This window comes from Fonsecaea nubica (genome assembly GCF_001646965.1).
Source record: "Fonsecaea nubica strain CBS 269.64 chromosome Unknown Scaff69, whole genome shotgun sequence".
Lineage (NCBI taxonomy): Eukaryota > Fungi > Ascomycota > Eurotiomycetes > Chaetothyriales > Herpotrichiellaceae > Fonsecaea > Fonsecaea nubica.
Window position 1 is genome coordinate 41,828 of NW_019173742.1, and position 19,008 is coordinate 60,835.

A 19,008-nucleotide genomic window follows, 5' to 3' on the forward strand; every position below is an offset into this window, starting at 1 on the left:
ATCCCAGTGGAAGAACGACACGATAACACGATACTGATCTCGATGCAAGCATTATACATGTTGCAGGAGCCAAGTCAATAATGTTGCGTTGTCTCTGAATGAAAGGCTTGCTCGATCGTCCTGCTGACCCTTCCTTCGAATGCCAGTGGTGCCAGAGGGTGAGAGCTGATTGTGAATGTACCACAACTGGGCGCGTGATGCTGCATCTCTCGGAGCAATGGCATACAACCATCAGCGCAGCACCTCCTAGCCCATGTCATCGTGCGTTGGTTTGTGCGACACCAGCAATGGAACCACGCCAGATGCTGTTTCCGTCCAAGTCTATATGTTATCGTCACACCCATTGACCCCGCTCTGCGAAAGATGTGGCAGACCTCTTTCACCTTTCCATCGCTTGGTTGATCTCTCGAACATCCAGCAAAGCCCAAAAGCCTGGTCCATTCACACTGTGTATTTTGCCTTCCCATCTTGTTGCATTTGAGTATTATTATACTGATAGTTCAGCTGTAGCTCACACCGACAGCATGTGTCGGATTGAAATGCCGGTGGAGGGCAAATTTAGCTGTGGGCACACGGGAAAAGACACAGCCGAGGCCAAAACCTACCCCTGCGAATCGGCGTGCCAAAGCGGCCGTGAATGTGCCACAAAAACCACAACATCAAAGGCAATGAGTCGCGGCTACTTTTCCAGAAATCTCTGTCCCACCTGCCGGAAAAAACCACCCCTAGGTACACGAAAAGACGACGAAGGAGTCGGTGGCGGCAGCTCAGGCTCTGCTGCGAGCACATCGGTCATCAGGGTGGGAGCTTAGAAGTTGGACGGCGCCGACATGATCTGGTTTGACATCCACATTGACTGAGAGGAAAAGAGGGTTCTTTAAGCGAAAACACAGCCTCGCGTTTATCTTGGGCAGAGAGAAGCGCAGCGTCGCTGCCCTGCTTACTCGAGAAATTTTCCTGGCTGGATGCTCATTTCTAGCCACACCGACACTCATTTATATAAATGGAGGGCTTGCAGGGTTGCGAGACACTTTGTGTCGTGAATGGTCTCACCATTGAATCTCTGGTTGGTCAGTTGGCTTGCCAATGTGACTGACTGACTGTACGACATGATAGGGACATCCCCACCGACGCGCGGGTACCTACCTGAACACGTTACAGATGGTAAACAGGTATGTCTGTTGACTTGATTTTGTGGTTGTTCAGCCATCCATCGACTACTTATATCACACTCCAGACGTAACTGGCCGTGCTTCCAAGGCGATGTAGTGACTGTCGGCCTCTCTTGCCACGCTGTTCTTCACCCTTGATTCCTGCAATCCCTCCGTGAGGTTACACAAAGCCACCCCCTATATCACATGACCACGCGAATCACTGTCGCGTTTCGAATTCTTTCTGGAGCATCTACTGAAAAATATTGTCACCCCTTTTTCAACTTCACAAACCACCATTCCTATGAGCTTGCGTCTCTTACTAGCTTCACCATGCCTTTATTTTCATCTATCGATGGGTCATATATAGTACCACCGGCGGGTCGATACTTGGCGTCTGGCTACGCCGCAGATGTCTACCAGCTCGACGATAAAAGTCTCGTCCTCAAACGACCCAAATCTTATCCAGGAGACCTCTCCGGGAACCAACACTTTCGCGGACTCGTCGACAATGAGAGACGCATCTATGAACTTCTCGGCCCGCATGAGGGAATCCTGAAATTCTTTGGCTGCCCAGACGAAGAGACAGGAGGGCTGAAGCTAGAGTATGCGGACGGCGGCGATCTGTGCGCCTACATCACGGCGCAACCCAAACCCAGCGACGCTCACCGCTTCGAAATGATTCGACGCCTGTCAACGACGTGGCTGTATATCTACTCGCGCCACGTGCTGATCCAGGACATCAACACGGACAACGTCCTCGTCCACCACGGGATGCCCAAAGTCGGCGACTTCACCCAAGCCATCGTCTACCCCGGGGAATGCCCGCCGCCGCAGCACGACTTTTGGATCGACATAATTGGTATTGGCTGTATCCTGTACTCTATCGAGAAGTGGGAGGTCTTTGATTACGATTACTTCTCAGACCAACGATGGCCAGAGCCCGCAGACCTCAGGTCTGTAGAGGGCATGGCCTTGGGCCCGGTCATAACCAAGTGCTGGGAGCGTGGATACACTTGCATGCAGGACTTTCACAACGATGTCATGCGCCTGCTCAAGTTGTGAAGGAGAGTCTTGCGCACTCTCTCCCTGAGGGATGTTAATCGACCTATCACCACACAACGAACCCAATATTTCATGCACTTGGTTCGCGAGTTTAGAGGTTGGAAGGTAGCAAGAAGAACCGCCGAGCAGGACGCAAGACATCTCCTGTGGTCACTTGGTCTATCACGCCTCTTTTAGGCTGTCGTCAACTCTCTCGCACCAAGCCACAGGTCCTGTCAGCTGCTTCACCAGACGCCTTACTCGGGTACATCTGGGGGTGCAAAGCTAGCTCAAACCCCATAAGCTGCCATGGAGAAGCGGCGACAGATGACGGATCCAAAAAGGAAGCATGTTCAATTAGAGAGAACCAGTCAGTCCGCTACCGCTGTTCGGGGTATACTTCCGGGTACGGTATCGGGTACGAATACGACCACTGTGTAGACGGGGACCACTCCCGAGTTCGTGAGACTTGCTTGTGTATCACCTGCCCAGGTGGCCTCGGTACTCAATCTCAACCCCCCCACTTGGGAGCTACAGTAGCAGTCAGCAGCCGTGTGTGCGTTTTACCTAGTATCACATACATCCATACATCCATACATACATACACACATGGTACGGGTCGGATACCTATTACCTCATCCAGGCATATGTAGGGCATAGGTTGATATTACATGGGTATACCTCGTACTAAAATGAACATCCATGTCTCCCCACATGACGATATCACATACGGTAACTAGTCCTACACAGGCAAGTAAGTAGTTTTCGCGACACCTCTACCGAGTACTTGGAACAACCATCCACGATGAGAAAAAACACATTCGCTTGTCCACTTACCCACCCACCTACCTACCTTGGTAGTTGGTAATTTGTAGTCCGGCCACGCGATACTTGTCCCTATCCTTGTAGACCTTTCCCACCTACACCTCCGTGTTCCTGCCAAGGTTATCTTGTGTAGATAGGTATCTAGGTATCACACGACAGTGCCGTACAGATACAGATACGAGTACCAAGTACGAGGTACGAGTACAATTACTTGTACAGCCCAACCCGGCCTGTTCGAGTTCCTTTCCTCATGCGGTAGTACTACTACCGATAGTCCAGCAAATCCCTAACCGGGAGCGATTTGTACCGGCAAGTTAGGGTGGCCCGGGTATACGGAGTACTCGGTAAGGAGCAAGAAGCAGTTTACTAGGTATTGAGTGTAGAGTCTATGGTACCGAGGACAGCGTATAATGACCGCCTCGATCGAGATATGTCGCCCATGCGAAGAAGCAGACTCAATCACCTCCATATAAGCGATAAACAAGTGGTAAAAAAGACAAGTTTAGCTCCCTGTTTCCTGATATATTGTATTGTATTGTATTTGTATTTCACCAATATCGACGACCTAAAGACGCAAAACACGGCGCAACACCCTGACCAACCTGCCGCCACAATCGTCCGGGACGTTCTGGCTCCTCCACGCGACGAACCGGTCTGGCCTGACGAGCACGGCCCCGTCCTCCTCCACGCCCCTGAGCTGCGCCCAGTCCATATAGACATCCTCAAAGTCCTGTCTGTGGCCGATGACAAAGACGTCAATGGGCGTCTTCAGCTCCCGCCGAACTCGTTCCGCCGCGCCGCGCCACGCCTCTCGTCCGCCGATGCCGGTGAAGATCGTGAACCGGCCTTTGCCGCACAGGTCGATCGTCGAGATCTTCTTCCCCGGCACGAGCGTCGTCAGCCACGCGTGCGGGACGCGACACCCGGGGTACGTCGACGGCTCGTAGTGGCGGATGGGGTCTTTGGCGAACGCCGGTGGGGATTGGCACTCCTCGTCGTCCGTGTACACTGCCGCGTGAGGGGCCGTGTATCTCTGGTTCATCTCGATGCCCAGACCCTGGATCTCGGATTTCGTCGCGTGCAGGGTCTTCTGGAAGACTTGTCGACGGCGGCGACCCTGGGGGGAATCCTGCGCGAACTCGTGCCAGATTTCCTTGCGCTTCTCGACGTCGTCCTCCAAAATGCCCAGGTTGTCCCACAGTGGGCCATAGTCGTTGAATCCTTGGTTTGCCCTGTTTTGCTCAAATCAATTGGCAACTTGTTCCTTTTTTTTTTGTAGCGATCGATCCAGAAAGGTCGCTGGAAGCTAGAAGCGGGAAGATGGACTTACCGAGCAACCACACCTTGTCCTACCGGCTGACGCTCAACGCTGTATGACTCGAGTAGTTCCGGCCCGGCAAGACCTTTGAGGACGTACGCGACTTTCCACCCGAGGTTGAAGGCGTCTTGAATGCATGTATTCGACCCAAGGCCGTTCATGGGTGGGTGTCGGTGGACAGCGTCTCCCAGGCAGAATCTGTGACAGTGTCAGCTCAACAATAACAGCAACCATTTCGAAATCTCGCATAAATACTTACACTTTCCCTTTCGAGTACTGCTCGGCGACCGTGTCGTTGATCCGCCACTTGGAGACACCGAGGATCTCGACCGGGATAGAGTCGTCCCCGATAAACTCCTTGATACGGCCTAGCCATTGCTCGTTCGTGGGTTTGTGGTCGACCCACGCGGCCTTGCGGTCGGGGAAGACGACAAACATCCATTCGTCCCACGGCTTCACCATGCGCACCACGCAGATCCACGCCCAGTCCGGGTGTTCCTTGTCCGGCTGCATGATCCAGTGCAGGTTGCCCATCCGCGCATCCATGAGGTGAGCCATGTCCGCCCTGACCACGACGTTGTAAGCGATACCCTTGTCGGGTCTCTGTATCAGCGGTAAATCTATCTGCGTCGCCACGCGGCTTCGAGCACCGTCCGCGCCGAACAGATATCGACAGCGGATCTGGAATTCGACCCCGTTAAGCTTGTCCCTCAGCGACACCAGGATCCGACCGGTTTCCTTGTCTTCGACGAACGAGACGAACTCGGTATCGAACCGGCATTTGAACCCGTGAAGTGTCGCGTAGCGGACCAAGATGGGCTCCAGAAGTGTCTGTGGCAAGTCGACAGGATCACAGGGACTAGCTTTCTCGTAGTCGCCCTTTGCAAAGATGAAACAAGATCAGCGTCAAGTGGTAAGCATTTTGGAGACTTGGTGATCACCTTCTGCTCCGGGTCATTGCCCCATGAGTACATCCTGCCAAACTCCTCCCCGGCAAACGAGTGTGCCCACCTCACGTGCTGCATGCTCCCGTTCGGGGTTGCGACTTGCTTGCAGTCTCTCTCGAGGTCAATGTCCCTCAGGCATTCCGATTACGACTTAGTCTGAAAGCCCGGAAGAACAAGGGAGAGTACCTACCCATGGCAGCCATGTTGGTGATGTGAGCTCTTGGGGTGTCGGCCGTAGTTGAGGCAATGGCGACGAGGATGCCTTGTATTCCTATAACACATCATCAATTCACTACATGCGAGAGGTAAAAGTGAGACGACTCTCCCTACCTTGCGATCCTAGAAAACATGCCAAAGAAGCACCAGCTGGGCCTGTACCAACGATGAGGGCGTCGGTGTCGACGACTCTACAGCCATTGTCGCAGTCTTGACTGGCCAGAGAGATGTTGTTAATATCGACAACCATCTCGGTCAAAATATTGTGGTTATGGGGACAAGGTATTGGTATACTGAACAGACAAGAGCCTTGTGTGTTCAGCATGAATCGGTTTATAATAGACGAGAACATGTGGTGTCGTGTGTCTGTCTGTTTCACAGAATGGATCCACATCTTGGACAATGGGATCCCAGGCTATACCTGAATCGGTGTCGGGAGGAGAGGGGGTGCATTTCGGCCCGTGGTTGCAGACTCGGAAACATTGGAGGAACGCCTAGTCTTACCTCAGATGGAGACATTGTCAAAGTGGGAATCGAAAGCCATTGCGGTATGATCTGTGTGTAATCTTGAAGACCAAATCTGTGGTTGGTGCGAAAACATGAGAGACTTCTTTGATGAAATAGAGGTGGTGTGACCCCATGAACCCGGAGGTGGTGGTTCCCTGTGGGCAGGATAAATCGATGTTACGAAGCATATCTCAGTGCTGTCTCTTGCAAGAGCTTGAAGAAATGGGTATCACAATGCATCGGTATCAGCCGTGACGCCTCAAGAATCCGGACCAGCACCAGTCCTCTATTGCTGCATCGCCGTACCACCCTTAGACAACCCCGGATAAGTGACTCCCAACCCTTGGATATCCTGTAAAAACGTCCGAACAGATCTGCAAAGAGGTGTGCTAACATTCTCCCCGTTGCGCAGAAGGGATATGCTGAGCTCGAGGGTCTCTGAAATCTGCAGGAGAGGTGTGAAGCTTCCGTTGGGCACCGTCAAGCACGGCACTTTTCCTTTGTCCCAGTATCCGATTAGAGAACCAGAAAACAGGGCCGAGTCTTCGAGTTCCCCATCAATTGGATCCAGACCCTGGTACTGCTTGGCTGCGAGGTGCTCAGAGTTAACGAGAGACGGATGGGAAGTACAGTCGCGGTCATCGATATTGCTCTCGTCGGTTTGGACAGCCATCCCGTAGGCCCAAAGGAGCAAGGCAGCTCGTGCCACTGCCAACGGCCACCACAATGGCCTAGCCGTCCCCTCCGCAACGACCCTGAGAGTATGCATGATTTGTCCGGCATGAAGAAGTGCTCGTGCTGCACCTGAAGTCTTTGCCCACCTTCTGAATGAAGGCATCAGCATCCTGCCCTCAACAAAACCTTCCTTTCCGGCAAAGAGTTGGACGTCGTCAAATGACACGTAGAGTTCCATTGCAATCAGGTGTGCCATCAGGATGCACGACAGGTCGGTGCCGCAACGTATAGGAGTGACATGTGGCATCACTCGTCGATATAACAGATGCCATTTGACCAGCAGGTAATGAAGCTCCTCGCGTCGAAGCTGGCCATACTCGGTAGATGCAGACATCGTACAAGTCTCGGGGTAGAATTCTTCTTCTTCGGGCACAAATCTCTTGGTTTGGCTATACTGTGACACCAGCGTTTGAATACTACACAGGAGCAGTCGAACCTCAAATGGAGTCACAACGTCCTGGAATTGGAAAATGTTGCCAGAGAGAAAGCGCCGGTGAAAGGCGGCCAGGGAATGCGGGCATTTTAATGTCGCCACCGTCGACGATGTCGGCGTAGTGAGCTCGGGTTGATGCAATTGAAGCAAGTCTTTCCATACATCGCTAGTCGAAGCAGCGAACAGAGCCTCATTGCTGGGCATCGGACAACGCATCTCGGTAAAGGACAAAGTCGTAGGGACGCCATTGAACAGACTGATCTCCTGCTCGACGACATACCACACATATGCCAATCTAGAAAGAGCGTGTCAGAAACATAATGGGTGTTGACGAGCATACTACGTACCGCCGGCGTGTCTCCGTCATAACCCAGTCTCTCCACTCAAAATCCACACCCGAGAGATTGATCTCGAGTATTCTTTGTTGGGCTCGTTCGTGAAGGCCTCGTCGAGACATCATCTGTTGTCATAATCAGCCATGCCACAACTAGGAGCTATAAATCTACCGTCGTGTATGAGCTTCTCAGGGCTTCTGCAAGTTCCATCTGTCTCTTGTTGCCGGACCAGATGCCAAATGCAGTTATCAGGATCGCGGTGCTGGTGAGATATATGTCTTTGGTTTGATTCGCATCCCTCAGGAAAATCTCGTACAGGACTTGCAGGATAATGCTTGCTAGGTCAGTAGCAAAGGTTTGAACCTCTGGCACAGGGATCATCAGAGCCCCGGACACGAATGTACTCAGCAGCTGCAGTTGCATTCCAGGTCCGTTGTAAGGCATGGTATGATCCTGATTCAACGTGCCAGGATGGGTGATGGGATAGAATACAGCAAGTCGAGAGAGATAGGCATCAAAGATGGTCTGAACCGTCCTCAGAGGTGGGAACGTGGTGGGGATTCTTCCCATCTGGTCCTTATCGAGCACTTTTGCCAGGACGATATGAATGGTTGCCATGATCGAGTCCCGTGCTTCTTCTGGGATGGGAACGCTGGCATTGTTTTTATGGGATTGGCCAAAGTCGTCTACCTTTGCCCAAGCCTGCTTGCTTTGAAGAAATTCACAAATGACTGAAGTTCTGAGAGGATTCCCTTTTGGGTCGGGCTTATAAAGCTGGGGATAGTTGTCGTACCTCTCGCGGTCGTCAATCGAGATGTCTGAGCCTTGTGCATGATCCTCAGGGCTTTCGTTCGTAGAGTTGATTTGGGGATGCAAGAGATCAGCTGCATAGGACGTGTCAAGAAAGAGGCCTGGTCCGCCCTGTTCGTCGAAAAAGAGCGAAAAGTCGTCCCAAGCCGGACTAAACGTGCCAGCCACTGAAGGCTCGTTGCCTTGCCACCCTGAATCTGAATTTGGGGGGTCTTTGGGAGAAGATTGGTCTTCACTAACGAGAGGGTACGAGGTTTCTGACAGACGAAAATCCTCAGCAGTGCCGGACGCCGCGGGGAGAAGTGTGTCGTTGGCTATGCAGATCTCCGGAGCTGTTGAATGCTCATTCTTTACCAATGTGTTAGACGTGCCGCGAAACAAAAGCAAGAAGGCGAAGCCCGACGTACAGCGGCCTGTGACCTTTGAGCGCGACTCTCTGAGCCTCCACGGGTCCGTTCAAGCACTCCCGAAAGTCTTCGCTCACGCAACGATGGGTCGACACATAACCTCTTGAATGCGACGTGGTCCCTTTCCAAAGTGCAAGCCGAATTCTGCTTGCTGCATCTGCCGCAAGGAGACTTTCCATCACACCGTACTTTCATCCTTGCACACCGATCGCATGCAGCGACTGTTCTGATGGGCGTCTGGGTTTCCAGCCCACTGTTTGGACCCATGTGTGCACGAACTGGGGGGAGAATACCATGACTCTTCTCATGGCGCTTCAGCGCATCCCTATGTGCACACTGTTTAGTCGGGGCTGTAGCAGTAGTTGGATTGGAAGTGCATACTTTCGCGCAAATTTTTGCGAACACACTCCGCAAGAGTATGAACGAAATGGGTTGTCTGGTGTGGAATATTTTAGCGTTCCAGTTGTAGTTATTGGACATTGCAATGCTCACGGATTTGTCGATGCCGTTGGAGATGTTCACTTCTCGAGAACTCCTTCGAGCACTGGTTACATTGGTGTCTCGGCCGCTCTTTTCCAGACATTTGAACAAGCGATTGCAAACCACCTGCGGGCCGAATACATCAGATCGTTTTGGTTTTGAAGGGAACAGACATCAGCCGCGGGAGATGGGCATGTCAACGGTGTATTTTCGAAGCCTGTATCAAGAGCGCAAAGAAGAGGGAAACAGTAACAAAGTGGAGAGCAGTAGCCTTAACAGCAACAACGATTTGCGACGCCACACGTAACCGTGTCGGAGAGTCCAGTCCCGTCAAGCACTTCCATGTGCCTCGCAGTCGATTATTGGCGGGTTGACTCTGGTTACTGGTAGGAAAGAGGAACAGAGAAGGCGGAGGGCAGATAAGGCTAACCGACCTTTCATGCCAAGGTCGAGAGATGCAGGAGCGGGGTTTTGAATCCGTTTGTTTCGGAAACCACCCAGGCTCAAGCTATTTACGAGGATTAAACATTGGAGGCCGTTTATCGTGGGCCGCTCTATCTCCTTGGCTGGCAGTGATTGCTTCTTGTTTTGCGATGTGATTGAACATATGCAGGAGTGATCTGGTCCGAAATGTTGTGGGTACTGCCTGGGCCACACAGATTCAGCGTCACGATTCATCGTGTGAAAGGAGCGCCGCTGTCGACTGCACTCGAGGACAATTATCCATTATCCCCGTACCCCAGCGACAACTGCTGCAGGTCGAAGTTGGGGAGACGCGGGGACTTGCCAATGTCGACAATTGGAGAAGGAAACGCGCTAGTTCAGCTAGTATGGCCACTACGCCACCAAAGCCAATGACCATCGTCAGCTTTATGCACTAACAAGACTTCGGTTAGTAGCTTTTTGCCTACTCGGGCAGCATGTGTGGGGGGTCACGTGGCAGTCCGTCGTCCTACCAGGAACTCTGGTGCCGTCTAAGGAAGTCGGTGTGGCTACTTTGTCAGGGGATTCCTGGCTTCTGGGGTGCTGTGCGAGCAAGATGTCTCCAGCAACTAGTTAATTGAGTACTGGAAGTCACAGACATGATACAAGGCAGCGGATTCAGCCCTGGTTTCACCACCAATTTCACTATCGACACTCTTGGTTCGTGCTTGAACGATTCATATATGCATAAACAACAGGAAAATACAAGTGACAACCAAGTTCCAAACTGTCAACACTCAAGGACCCATTCGACGACCTCACTGTTTCATTGTGGCAGTCATTGTGGCAAGCATGCCACATACTCTTTTATGCTGGTCTATAGGTTTACCACCACCAACTTGCCACCAAGCCCATTCGACTTTCCCCTTCGGACATGATGCTAGACCTATCTTACAACAGTCTATGTCAAGAAGTACTCCATCAAGGGCTCCGACACGCCGTGCACCGACATCCCAGCTCTCCCCCACCCCCACCGGCCCGATTGAGGGATTTGTAGGCGCGGCTCACTATTGGATCGCTCAGACCACAAAGGAAGCCAAGCAGGATTGTGCTTATTGGCCCAGCTTCACTTCGCCAACCCACAGATTGCTCGTACAGAAGTGGCTAGTCCGTTCACTTCTAATACTTCACCTTGGCGTGAATGGTTCGCGCGAGGTTGCTCAACCCCAGACTCGCTTCTCAGCAGGCAACAGTAGTGATATCTTGGGAAGGGCCTTTACTTGTACATCAATCTGCAATACGAGGTGGGGGCGCTAGGATACCTTCCTCTTCCTGCCCCCCTGACCCCGTCTGGAGAAGGACATGGAGTCGCCAATCTGGGGAAGGACATACAAATATGGCCTGTTATACCCTGCGAGCGTGGGCTGATCCTTCGGCTCTCGAACCCGCTTCACCAAAAGTTGACTGAACCCCGCAGCCATGACGGCCAAGACAGACAGTGAAGTTGACGTCGAGAAGCTTTCGAGCAACCCTGAACCAGAAGCGACTCATCTGGAGCGGCCGGCCATTGACTTGGGCAATGAGGCTGTCTTGCTCGACGTCACTGCCGGCCATATTGATGGTGCTCTTCTCGCTGGCTTGAAACTGGCAAAAGATGGACATGTAAGAGCAATGCCCGTTTCCCCCTCTCAAGCAAGGCTCAATAGAGTTGACGGTTTCTCCAGACAGTCCTGATTCCGCAGCCCTCGGAGGATCCAAATGACCCTTTGAATTGGTCTCCCTTCAAGAAGCATATGATTCTTGTGATCTTGGGCATCGCGGCTGGCTTGGGTGATCTCACGTCCACCTTGGGGATCCCTCCGATCATCTTACAGGGCGTCAAATGGAACCTATCTCCCTCGGTTGTCAACTACAACAACAATCTCAATGTTCTCATGCTGTAAGTATTCCCATGCCACGAGGGACCATGGCTTAAATCTGTACCCAGTGCCATCGGTGGCCTCTTTTGGGTCCCATTCGTATATTTCTGGGGCCGGGCTCCAGTATTGTTCTGGACGACGCTAGCTGGCACCCTCTTCTCCCTGGGCACCGTCCTCACGGATGACTTTGACACCTACTACGCTCTTCGTGCACTGCAGGGCTTTTGTCTGTCCTCAGTCCAGGGCATTGGCCTCAACTTTATCAAGGACATGTTCTTCTTCCACGAACATGCTCGCAAGATCGGCATCTGGGCCGCTATCTTCCTGACCGGGCCGTATCTTGGCCCGCCCTTTGGAAATTTCATCATTGCCGGCACTGGTGGATACATCGGCTGTCTGTGGCTGGGCTTCGCGTGCTGCTGTGTCAATCTAACTCTCATTGTCTTCTTCTCGGACGAAACATGGTACAAACGCGAGGTTCCGATCGAGGACCAGCCAGCCCGTGGTCAACGACTCTTTCGCGTGGTTGGCATCTGGCAACTGACCGTCCAGAAGGGGTACTTTCTGTCCATTCCGGAGTCGTTTCATCGACTTTTCCGGGTTTTCCTCAAACCCATCATCATACCGAGCATGATCTACTTGTGAGACTACCACCACTGCAAACATGAATCTACCAGGCTAATAACATCTCTAGCGGCATCAACATCATGTGGGCCGTCGGCATCAATATCGGAACTTCTATCCTGTTTACCGTCCCCAAAGAAGCCGGAGGATATGGCTTTGGGCCCAACGCCCTGGGAGCAATCTGTCTGACCCCGGCGGTGGGCACCATCCTCGCAGAAATCTGGGGCCATTTCTTCAACGACTGGCTCGCCAATCGCTACATCAAGAAGCACGAAGGCGTGTTTGACCCCGAAGCCCGCCTCGTCACAAACTACGTGGCGGCCGCCCTGATGGTCCCGGGCCTCGTCATCCTCGGCGAGGCCCTGCAGCATACACTCCACTACAGCGCCATCATCATCGGCTGGGGCGCGTACACGGCGGGCACACTGGCCGCGTCTGTCTCGTTGACCGCGTATCTGCTGGACGCGTACCCCATCGCTGCTGGGGAGGTCAACGCCCTGCTCAACTTTGCCAGAGCCATCAGTGGGTTCTCGGTCGGGTATTTCCAGGTCCAGTGGGGTGCGAAGGTCGGGTTTGATGGGTCTTTTGGGACGCAGGCGGCCATCGTCGGCGTGTCTGTGAGCATTATTGTCATTCTCCATATCTACGGCGGTCGAATGCGTGCCAAGGGTGGTCACATATGAGCGATAGTCTCGAGCGTAATCTGTTGGTGCTGGGGCCTGCTCTCCAAGAGTCCTTTTCAAGGAGCCACGTACATATCCCCAAAAGATGAGATTCTGTGAGGAACAGCCTCGAGTCTATTCGCGAGCGGTGGAGCCATAGAGACATTGACGTGGTTAATGCAGGTACAAGAGTCGTCCAATGTTGAACTACGCGAGTCATTCCAGTAAGTAGATCAAGAGAACATCCATCCGCATAATGTATGATGCGCTCTAGCAAGCTCACAGATCCTGCTTCAACGTCCTCGCATTGTTCGACGCCTCAAACATGTTCAGAATCTGACTGTGCGCTACCAACAAGATACCTCCTCCGGGACAGAACCGCAGAAGCTTCGCAGTCAGGCCTTTATACAGACCGCGAACACCCTCTTCGCGCGCCACTGTGATCAACGCCGGAAAGACCCAGTTATATTTTGCCACGGCACCATTTGTCCGGGTCGACGCCTGGATCCTCGTCTTGACCACGTCCAGGGGCGTGTTGAGCACGGTGCCCAAACTGCCGCCGATTGCGCCGGTGACGAAGTTCGTGAGGGTCTTCTCGATGTCCGTTGAGGGCGTGGGCAGCGCCGCCTTGACTTTGAAGATACTCCCAAAGTACCCGGCGTTCCAGACGATGTGGCGCCACAGGGTGCTCTCGAAGCCTTGGTACAGCACGAGGACGCCCTCGCTCTTGACGACGTGGGCTACGCACCGCGTCACGGACTTGTATCTGCTCGCAACAGAGGGGTCTTGCAGTCGGACCTTGACGAGCTCGAACGGCGTCACCACCACGGCTTCCACGGCGCCGGCGCTCGAGCCGGCGAGGAGCGCTACGGTCTGATTGATTTCCGGGGCGCCGAGGAAGCTCAGGTATTGTCTGGTGAAGATGTCGTTGGACGAGAATTTGACTGCTCTAGAAAGAATGACATGTGGTCAGGTCAGCTGGTCCTCCGTCATTGATACGTGGGATGATGGGGATAGAGAGAAACCTTTTTGGAGTTTCCATCAGGATGGGAACGGTGATGCCACGGTACAGGCGTCGGAATCTGCCATGTTGATCGGTAAGTACTGTCGTCAGTGTAGTGTGCAATGGGAGAAATACCCTTCATGTCTGATGATCTTCGCGAAGCAGTCCATCACACCCCGGTACGACTCCGCCGAGAGGCTCTTTGACCGCTGCAGCTGTCTTTCGCAGAGTCAGATCCATGTTTGACCCAAGTGATGACTGTACGTACAGCCTGGTCTTGACGACGTCCAGGGGGTACCTGGTTGTACACATGTCAGCCCGTGTATTCTCCCAATGTCCAATGCTCCTGGCACTGCCACAAGTACTGTAGTTGTACGCACATGATCAAAATCTAAACGACAGCACATTTCATTTCATGTCAGTCGGTTCCTCAGCTAATGAACCACCTTCCACCACGCCTTGCACCAAGACCATCACCATGACTATGGCCACGTACCTCCGAAACACCCGCTCCCGCTCCTGAAGAGATTCACATCCAGCCCTGTCAGCGTCGACTCTCTTTCCTTCGCATGGTATGATTCAAGTTGACGTACCGGCCGCAAATTCCTGCGCAAACGTCACGTTTCTTTTCTGAGCCATGGCTACTCCTGTCCAACAAGATGATATTCTAGAAATATATGCTCAAAAACGACCGGAGCGATCGAGCAAGGCTGGAGATTTCATCATTCCTGCTCCTACGATACGGGACCTACGGAGTGTCGGTATGGACTTGCCTTAACGCTCTGTCTACCCCCAATGTGCGGACCAATCAAAGGATATCCCACTGTAGGCTAAATCCGGAATCGACTACGAGTGCCAGTGTGCCACAAATCCACAGAGCTGGATGCTCAGATGCATACCTAGGGAACAGCCTGATGTGTGATGTGGGGAGACGGCCTAATGACACTACTACAAGTAGATTAGGTATGGACTATCGAGGTGTAGTACCGTGGGTCCGGACTTCTTCTGGCAATTCCCCCCCACATCGAATTACATCCTCTGCAGGACAGCCTTGCCAAGGCTCAAGCAGTGTCAGATCACCAAGGTCACGAATAGTCTATCTTGTCCTTGTCCAGAAGCGCATCTAGATTATCGCAAGGACACCTTTCAGTATCATTCCGCCCTGGAACTCCAAGAATGTATGATGAGTCGCCATATCATCCACTTTATCGCCGCCCATCGAGACTAGTATCACCCGGGACTCCTTATGAGCAGCCCTCCACACCTCCTCGTCAGCCAACTGCACCACTAGCTCTCAAATCACGGATCTTTTCAGGAGCAAGTCCCAGTGTTGTACTCAGAATCTCATCCGTGTGCTCTCCAAGTAGAGGTGGTGGCGATCGTATCGAAGGTCGGGAGCGTGAATATTTGATGGGCGTATTGACCAGGTCTACCACACCGCAGCTGGGGTGGTCCACCGAGACGACCATACCGCGGGCTCGGACTGTGCATTGTCTGTCAGCCTGCAGCCCGCAGCCATCAAGAATTCTGGGAAACTCACCGTGTTCATGATTGAGCGTATCCATCAGGTCATTGACTTTGGCATACGGAAGACCTGTGCCGTCGAAAATGTCGAGCCACTCTTGCGTCGTTTTCTGCCGTGTAATCTCCTCAATGGCCGGTTCCAGGACGTTCCGATTTGCAACTCGCGCGGCATTCGTAGCAAAGCGCTCGTCACTGGCCCACTCCTGCTTCCCTAACCCAGAGCATAGAATCCCGAAGAGTCGGTCGTTGCCGCCGCCGAAAAGAACGTCTCCGTCGGAGGTCTTGAATGCTCGATAAGGTACGACGGAAGCTGAAAGCCACAGTTAGCTCATGTGGCCAACGTCCAATTCAAGTACCATACGATGTGCAGTGCCCCATCTGCCACTATCCCTCTTCTTCGAGATCAAGACTGATTCGGCCATGTTCGACAGTGTGGCAACCTGGCAATCACTCAGACACACATCCAGATGTTGTCCTCGATGCGAGTTGTGCCTCTCGAGAAGTGCCGCCATGATGCTGTTGCAGGCGTACATGCCCGTGGTCAGATCTGTGACCGCGCAGCCGACCTTGACTGGCGGACCATCTCTCGTCCCCGTAATATGCATCAATCCCATCTCTCTGTCGATACAATTAGTCCCTTTGCCGTGTATTGGACCATGTTCGAAACCTCACGCTTCCACCATCACGTCATATCCAGCCCGGTCGTGGTATGGGCCGTATTGACCGTATCCAGTTATGCTCGCGTATATCAGCCGTGGATTCGTCTTTTCCAAAGTCGCAAAGTCCAGTCCATATCTCTTCAGTGTCCCAGGTAGAAAGTTCTCGACAAATATATCGGCGGTCTGTGCCAGCTCTCGGATGATCGCTGCGCCTTCTGGATGCTGAAAGGAGACGCCCACCGACTTCTTGTTGCGATTCACCTTCCCGTCTATGTCAGTGTCGTCTGAGATCGCAGCACTAACGAACTTGTTCTCACCGAGAGGTAATATGCACTTTCGCCAGGTCCGCTCCGGCCATCGAGGTATGGGGCGTAAGGGCGTCCCCATTGCCGCGTGTCGTCGCCGCGGACGGGGTGCTCGATTTTGGTGATCTCGGCGCATGGAGGCTATCAGCAGAGAGGTGATCGAGTCTGTCGTCTTCACTCACCCAAGGTCGCCAAGAATTTGCGTGCAATATGGCTGGAAACCTGTCAGACGAGGAAGGTCAAGTGGATGACGGCAACCTACTCCAGCCAGAACCCTTGTGAGATCCACGACCTTGATTCCCTGCAAGGGGAGGCTCTTCTCAGAAGACAGCGACGCAATTTTTCGAGAAGGCACAAACTTCGTTCGAGGGGCCAGCCGCCACAGTTGTCTCCCAGCAGCTGTGACAGGAATCATGTTGGAGGTTTTCTCTCAGCAGGTCATTGCTCAGGATGGGGAACTCTTCAAAAGTCCGCGGGTCTTTTGGTGACTGAATGAGCATATCTGTGGTATAGCCAGACCGTGCAATGCTCTTTTGGACAATCGCACAAATTGTTTGGTATCATGTGGGTTCGTCGTCGCAATTGGGAAACTGGCAAATTGTCGACTCTTTTGGGGCGCTACGCTACCATTTTCCAGTGGCCGGAGGTGCCTAAGGAGGATTGAAGGTGGGGCCTACAGGCGTCGCACCCGCCTAATTCGGTGCCCAATGCCCAAGTGGGAGTCCCTGTTTCCGCCTGGAGAATCAGTCGCGATGGTAGACATGGTATTTTCAACTGACTCTAGGATGGTGTATTCTCCAGCCAATTGCTTCGGTGTCAAACTACATCCTTGAACCACGATGTCGAAACTGCGGATATTCCTACACTGCCGTGGAGGCACGAGAAATCCATTCACCGTCGTGTATCCTCAATTTCGCTCATTCTCCAGCAGCCGTTCCCAATGTCGAATCAACAAATTCTGGACCTCGCCCTTCAAAGCTGTCGCCGACATCAAGAGTGGCGACACGGTCCTCGTCGGCGGGTTTGGGTTATCTGGAGTGCCCATGACACTGATCAACGCCCTTCGCGACCACCCTGAAATCAAGGATCTTACAGTAGTCTCCAATAATGCTGGGATGCCAGGCATAGGGCTCGGCCAACTGCTGGACACGAAGCAAATCAGCAAGATGATTGCCTCGTACGTTGGGGAAAACAAAAAGTTCGAGTCCATGTACTTGTCCGGCGAACTCTCCTTGGAGCTCACGCCGCAGGGAACAATGGCCGAGAGATGTGCAGCCGGAGCAGCTGGTGTACCTGCATTCTACACACCAGCCGCGTTGGGAAGTATAGGTGAGAGACCTGAATAGCCAGCTACTGTTTTCAGAGGACTCAAATTCGTCACAGTGCAGACGGGAGAGCTTCCAGTGCGGTACAAGCCCGACGGCTCAGTTGACCTCATGTCCAAACCTCGCGAGACACGCAGCTTCAGAGGCAAGGACTATCTGTTGGAAGAATCAATCTTTGGAGACGTCGCGCTGATCAGAGTCGACAAGGCTGATCGGATGGGTAATTGCCGGTTTCGAAAAGCACAGAACAATTTCAATGAGGCCATGGGGAAAAATGCAAAGCTGACAATCGTCGAAGCGGACCACCTCGTTGAGGCTGGAGACATCGCCCCCGAGGACATTCACCTACAGGGTATCTATGTTGATAGAGTCATACAAGCGACGGTGCCCAAGGAAATCGAAAAGTTCACATTTGCCAAAAGTCCCGAGGAGCAGTTGCGGCAAGGTGAGTGGTGAGCACAGTCAGCTGCAGATTTATACTGACAAATAATCAAGTGGATGCTGCATCGGCCCGCAGAGAGCGTATCGTGAAACGAGCATCCAAGGAGCTCAAGGACGGAATGTATGTCAATCTCGGCATCGGTATGCCTCTGCTGGCACCAAACTTTGTTCCCGAAGGTGTCGAAATCGTGCTTCAATCGGAAAACGGCATCCTGGGAATGGGCAGATACCCAGATCCTGGACAAGAAGACCCGGATCTCATCAACCCGGGCAAGGAGACCATCACGCTGAGTCCCGGAGCGTCGGTCTTTGGGAGCCATGAGAGCTTTGGAATGATCCGAGCCGGGAAAATCAATCTGACTATGCTGGGGGCACTGCAGGTCAGTGCAAATGGAGGTAAGCTCAGCAACACGAGATGACTTTAGGCGATACGACTTAACACCCAACAGATCTGGCAAACTTCATGCTTCCAGGTAAGGTGAAAGGGATTGGAGGTGCGATGGACTTGGTGGCCAACCCACAGGAGACCAAGGTTGTCGTTCTCATGGTATGTGGCTTTCTCAAGGGAGGCGGATCTCAGTACTAACACATCACCAGGACCACGTGGACAAGAAAGGAAACCCCAAGATCCTTCCTGGTGAGTTTCTTCCCTGTCTCACATAACCTGTGATTGTTGACAGATGTGTAGCCTGCACATTTCCCTTGACTGGGAAGCGATGCGTCTCCCGAATCATCACCGATCTTGCTGTTTTTGATGTTCAACCGGACGGGCTGGTCTTGATAGAGGTGGCCGAGGGAAGCAGTGTGGAGGAAGTCAGAAGCAAAACAGGTGTTGCATTTACTGTTGACGATGATCTGAAAGCATTCTAGACATTACACACAGGATGGAGCAGGCGGTCGTGGAGTGTTTGCCCG

General features: G+C 52.8%; 7 protein-coding genes across 7 annotated transcripts; 3 read left to right on the forward strand and 4 right to left on the reverse strand.

Annotated features, from left to right (window-relative positions):
• Window positions 1–1,484: 1,484 nt before the first annotated feature.
• AYO20_08556 (hypothetical protein) lies at window positions 1,485–2,216 on the forward strand (the record flags this gene model as incomplete). The annotated part of the gene is made up of 1 exon (XM_022646832.1): window positions 1,485–2,216. One exon carries the CDS (start codon window positions 1,485–1,487, stop codon window positions 2,214–2,216), a length of 732 nt encoding a protein of 243 aa, XP_022497168.1.
• A 1,369-nt stretch (window positions 2,217–3,585) lies between these two features.
• AYO20_08557 (hypothetical protein) lies at window positions 3,586–5,751 on the reverse strand (the record flags this gene model as incomplete). Its single annotated transcript, XM_022646833.1, has 6 exons — window positions 3,586–4,252; window positions 4,351–4,536; window positions 4,598–5,217; window positions 5,280–5,383; window positions 5,476–5,556; window positions 5,616–5,751. The coding sequence occupies 6 exons, from the start codon at window positions 5,749–5,751 to the stop codon at window positions 3,586–3,588; spliced, it is 1,794 nt and encodes a 597-aa protein (XP_022497169.1).
• Window positions 5,752–6,294: 543 nt separating this feature from the next.
• On the reverse strand, window positions 6,295–8,995 carry AYO20_08558 (hypothetical protein; the record flags this gene model as incomplete). Its single annotated transcript, XM_022646834.1, has 5 exons — window positions 6,295–7,471; window positions 7,524–7,636; window positions 7,683–8,669; window positions 8,729–8,879; window positions 8,934–8,995. The coding sequence occupies 5 exons, from the start codon at window positions 8,993–8,995 to the stop codon at window positions 6,295–6,297; spliced, it is 2,490 nt and encodes an 829-aa protein (XP_022497170.1).
• A 2,115-nt stretch (window positions 8,996–11,110) lies between these two features.
• On the forward strand, window positions 11,111–12,857 carry AYO20_08559 (hypothetical protein; the record flags this gene model as incomplete). Its single annotated transcript, XM_022646835.1, has 4 exons — window positions 11,111–11,293; window positions 11,356–11,570; window positions 11,619–12,191; window positions 12,245–12,857. 4 exons carry the CDS (start codon window positions 11,111–11,113, stop codon window positions 12,855–12,857), a joined length of 1,584 nt encoding a protein of 527 aa, XP_022497171.1.
• A 258-nt stretch (window positions 12,858–13,115) lies between these two features.
• AYO20_08560 (hypothetical protein) lies at window positions 13,116–14,478 on the reverse strand (the record flags this gene model as incomplete). Its single annotated transcript, XM_022646836.1, has 5 exons — window positions 13,116–13,785; window positions 13,975–14,054; window positions 14,108–14,137; window positions 14,336–14,358; window positions 14,433–14,478. The coding sequence occupies 5 exons, from the start codon at window positions 14,476–14,478 to the stop codon at window positions 13,116–13,118; spliced, it is 849 nt and encodes a 282-aa protein (XP_022497172.1).
• Window positions 14,479–15,110: 632 nt separating this feature from the next.
• AYO20_08561 (hypothetical protein) lies at window positions 15,111–16,742 on the reverse strand (the record flags this gene model as incomplete). The annotated part of the gene is made up of 6 exons (XM_022646837.1): window positions 15,111–15,322; window positions 15,380–15,673; window positions 15,725–15,981; window positions 16,036–16,283; window positions 16,340–16,468; window positions 16,590–16,742. The coding sequence occupies 6 exons, from the start codon at window positions 16,740–16,742 to the stop codon at window positions 15,111–15,113; spliced, it is 1,293 nt and encodes a 430-aa protein (XP_022497173.1).
• Window positions 16,743–17,166: 424 nt separating this feature from the next.
• AYO20_08562 (hypothetical protein) lies at window positions 17,167–18,963 on the forward strand (the record flags this gene model as incomplete). The annotated part of the gene is made up of 6 exons (XM_022646838.1): window positions 17,167–17,656; window positions 17,711–18,097; window positions 18,148–18,489; window positions 18,543–18,640; window positions 18,691–18,730; window positions 18,782–18,963. 6 exons carry the CDS (start codon window positions 17,167–17,169, stop codon window positions 18,961–18,963), a joined length of 1,539 nt encoding a protein of 512 aa, XP_022497174.1.
• Window positions 18,964–19,008: the final 45 nt, after the last annotated feature.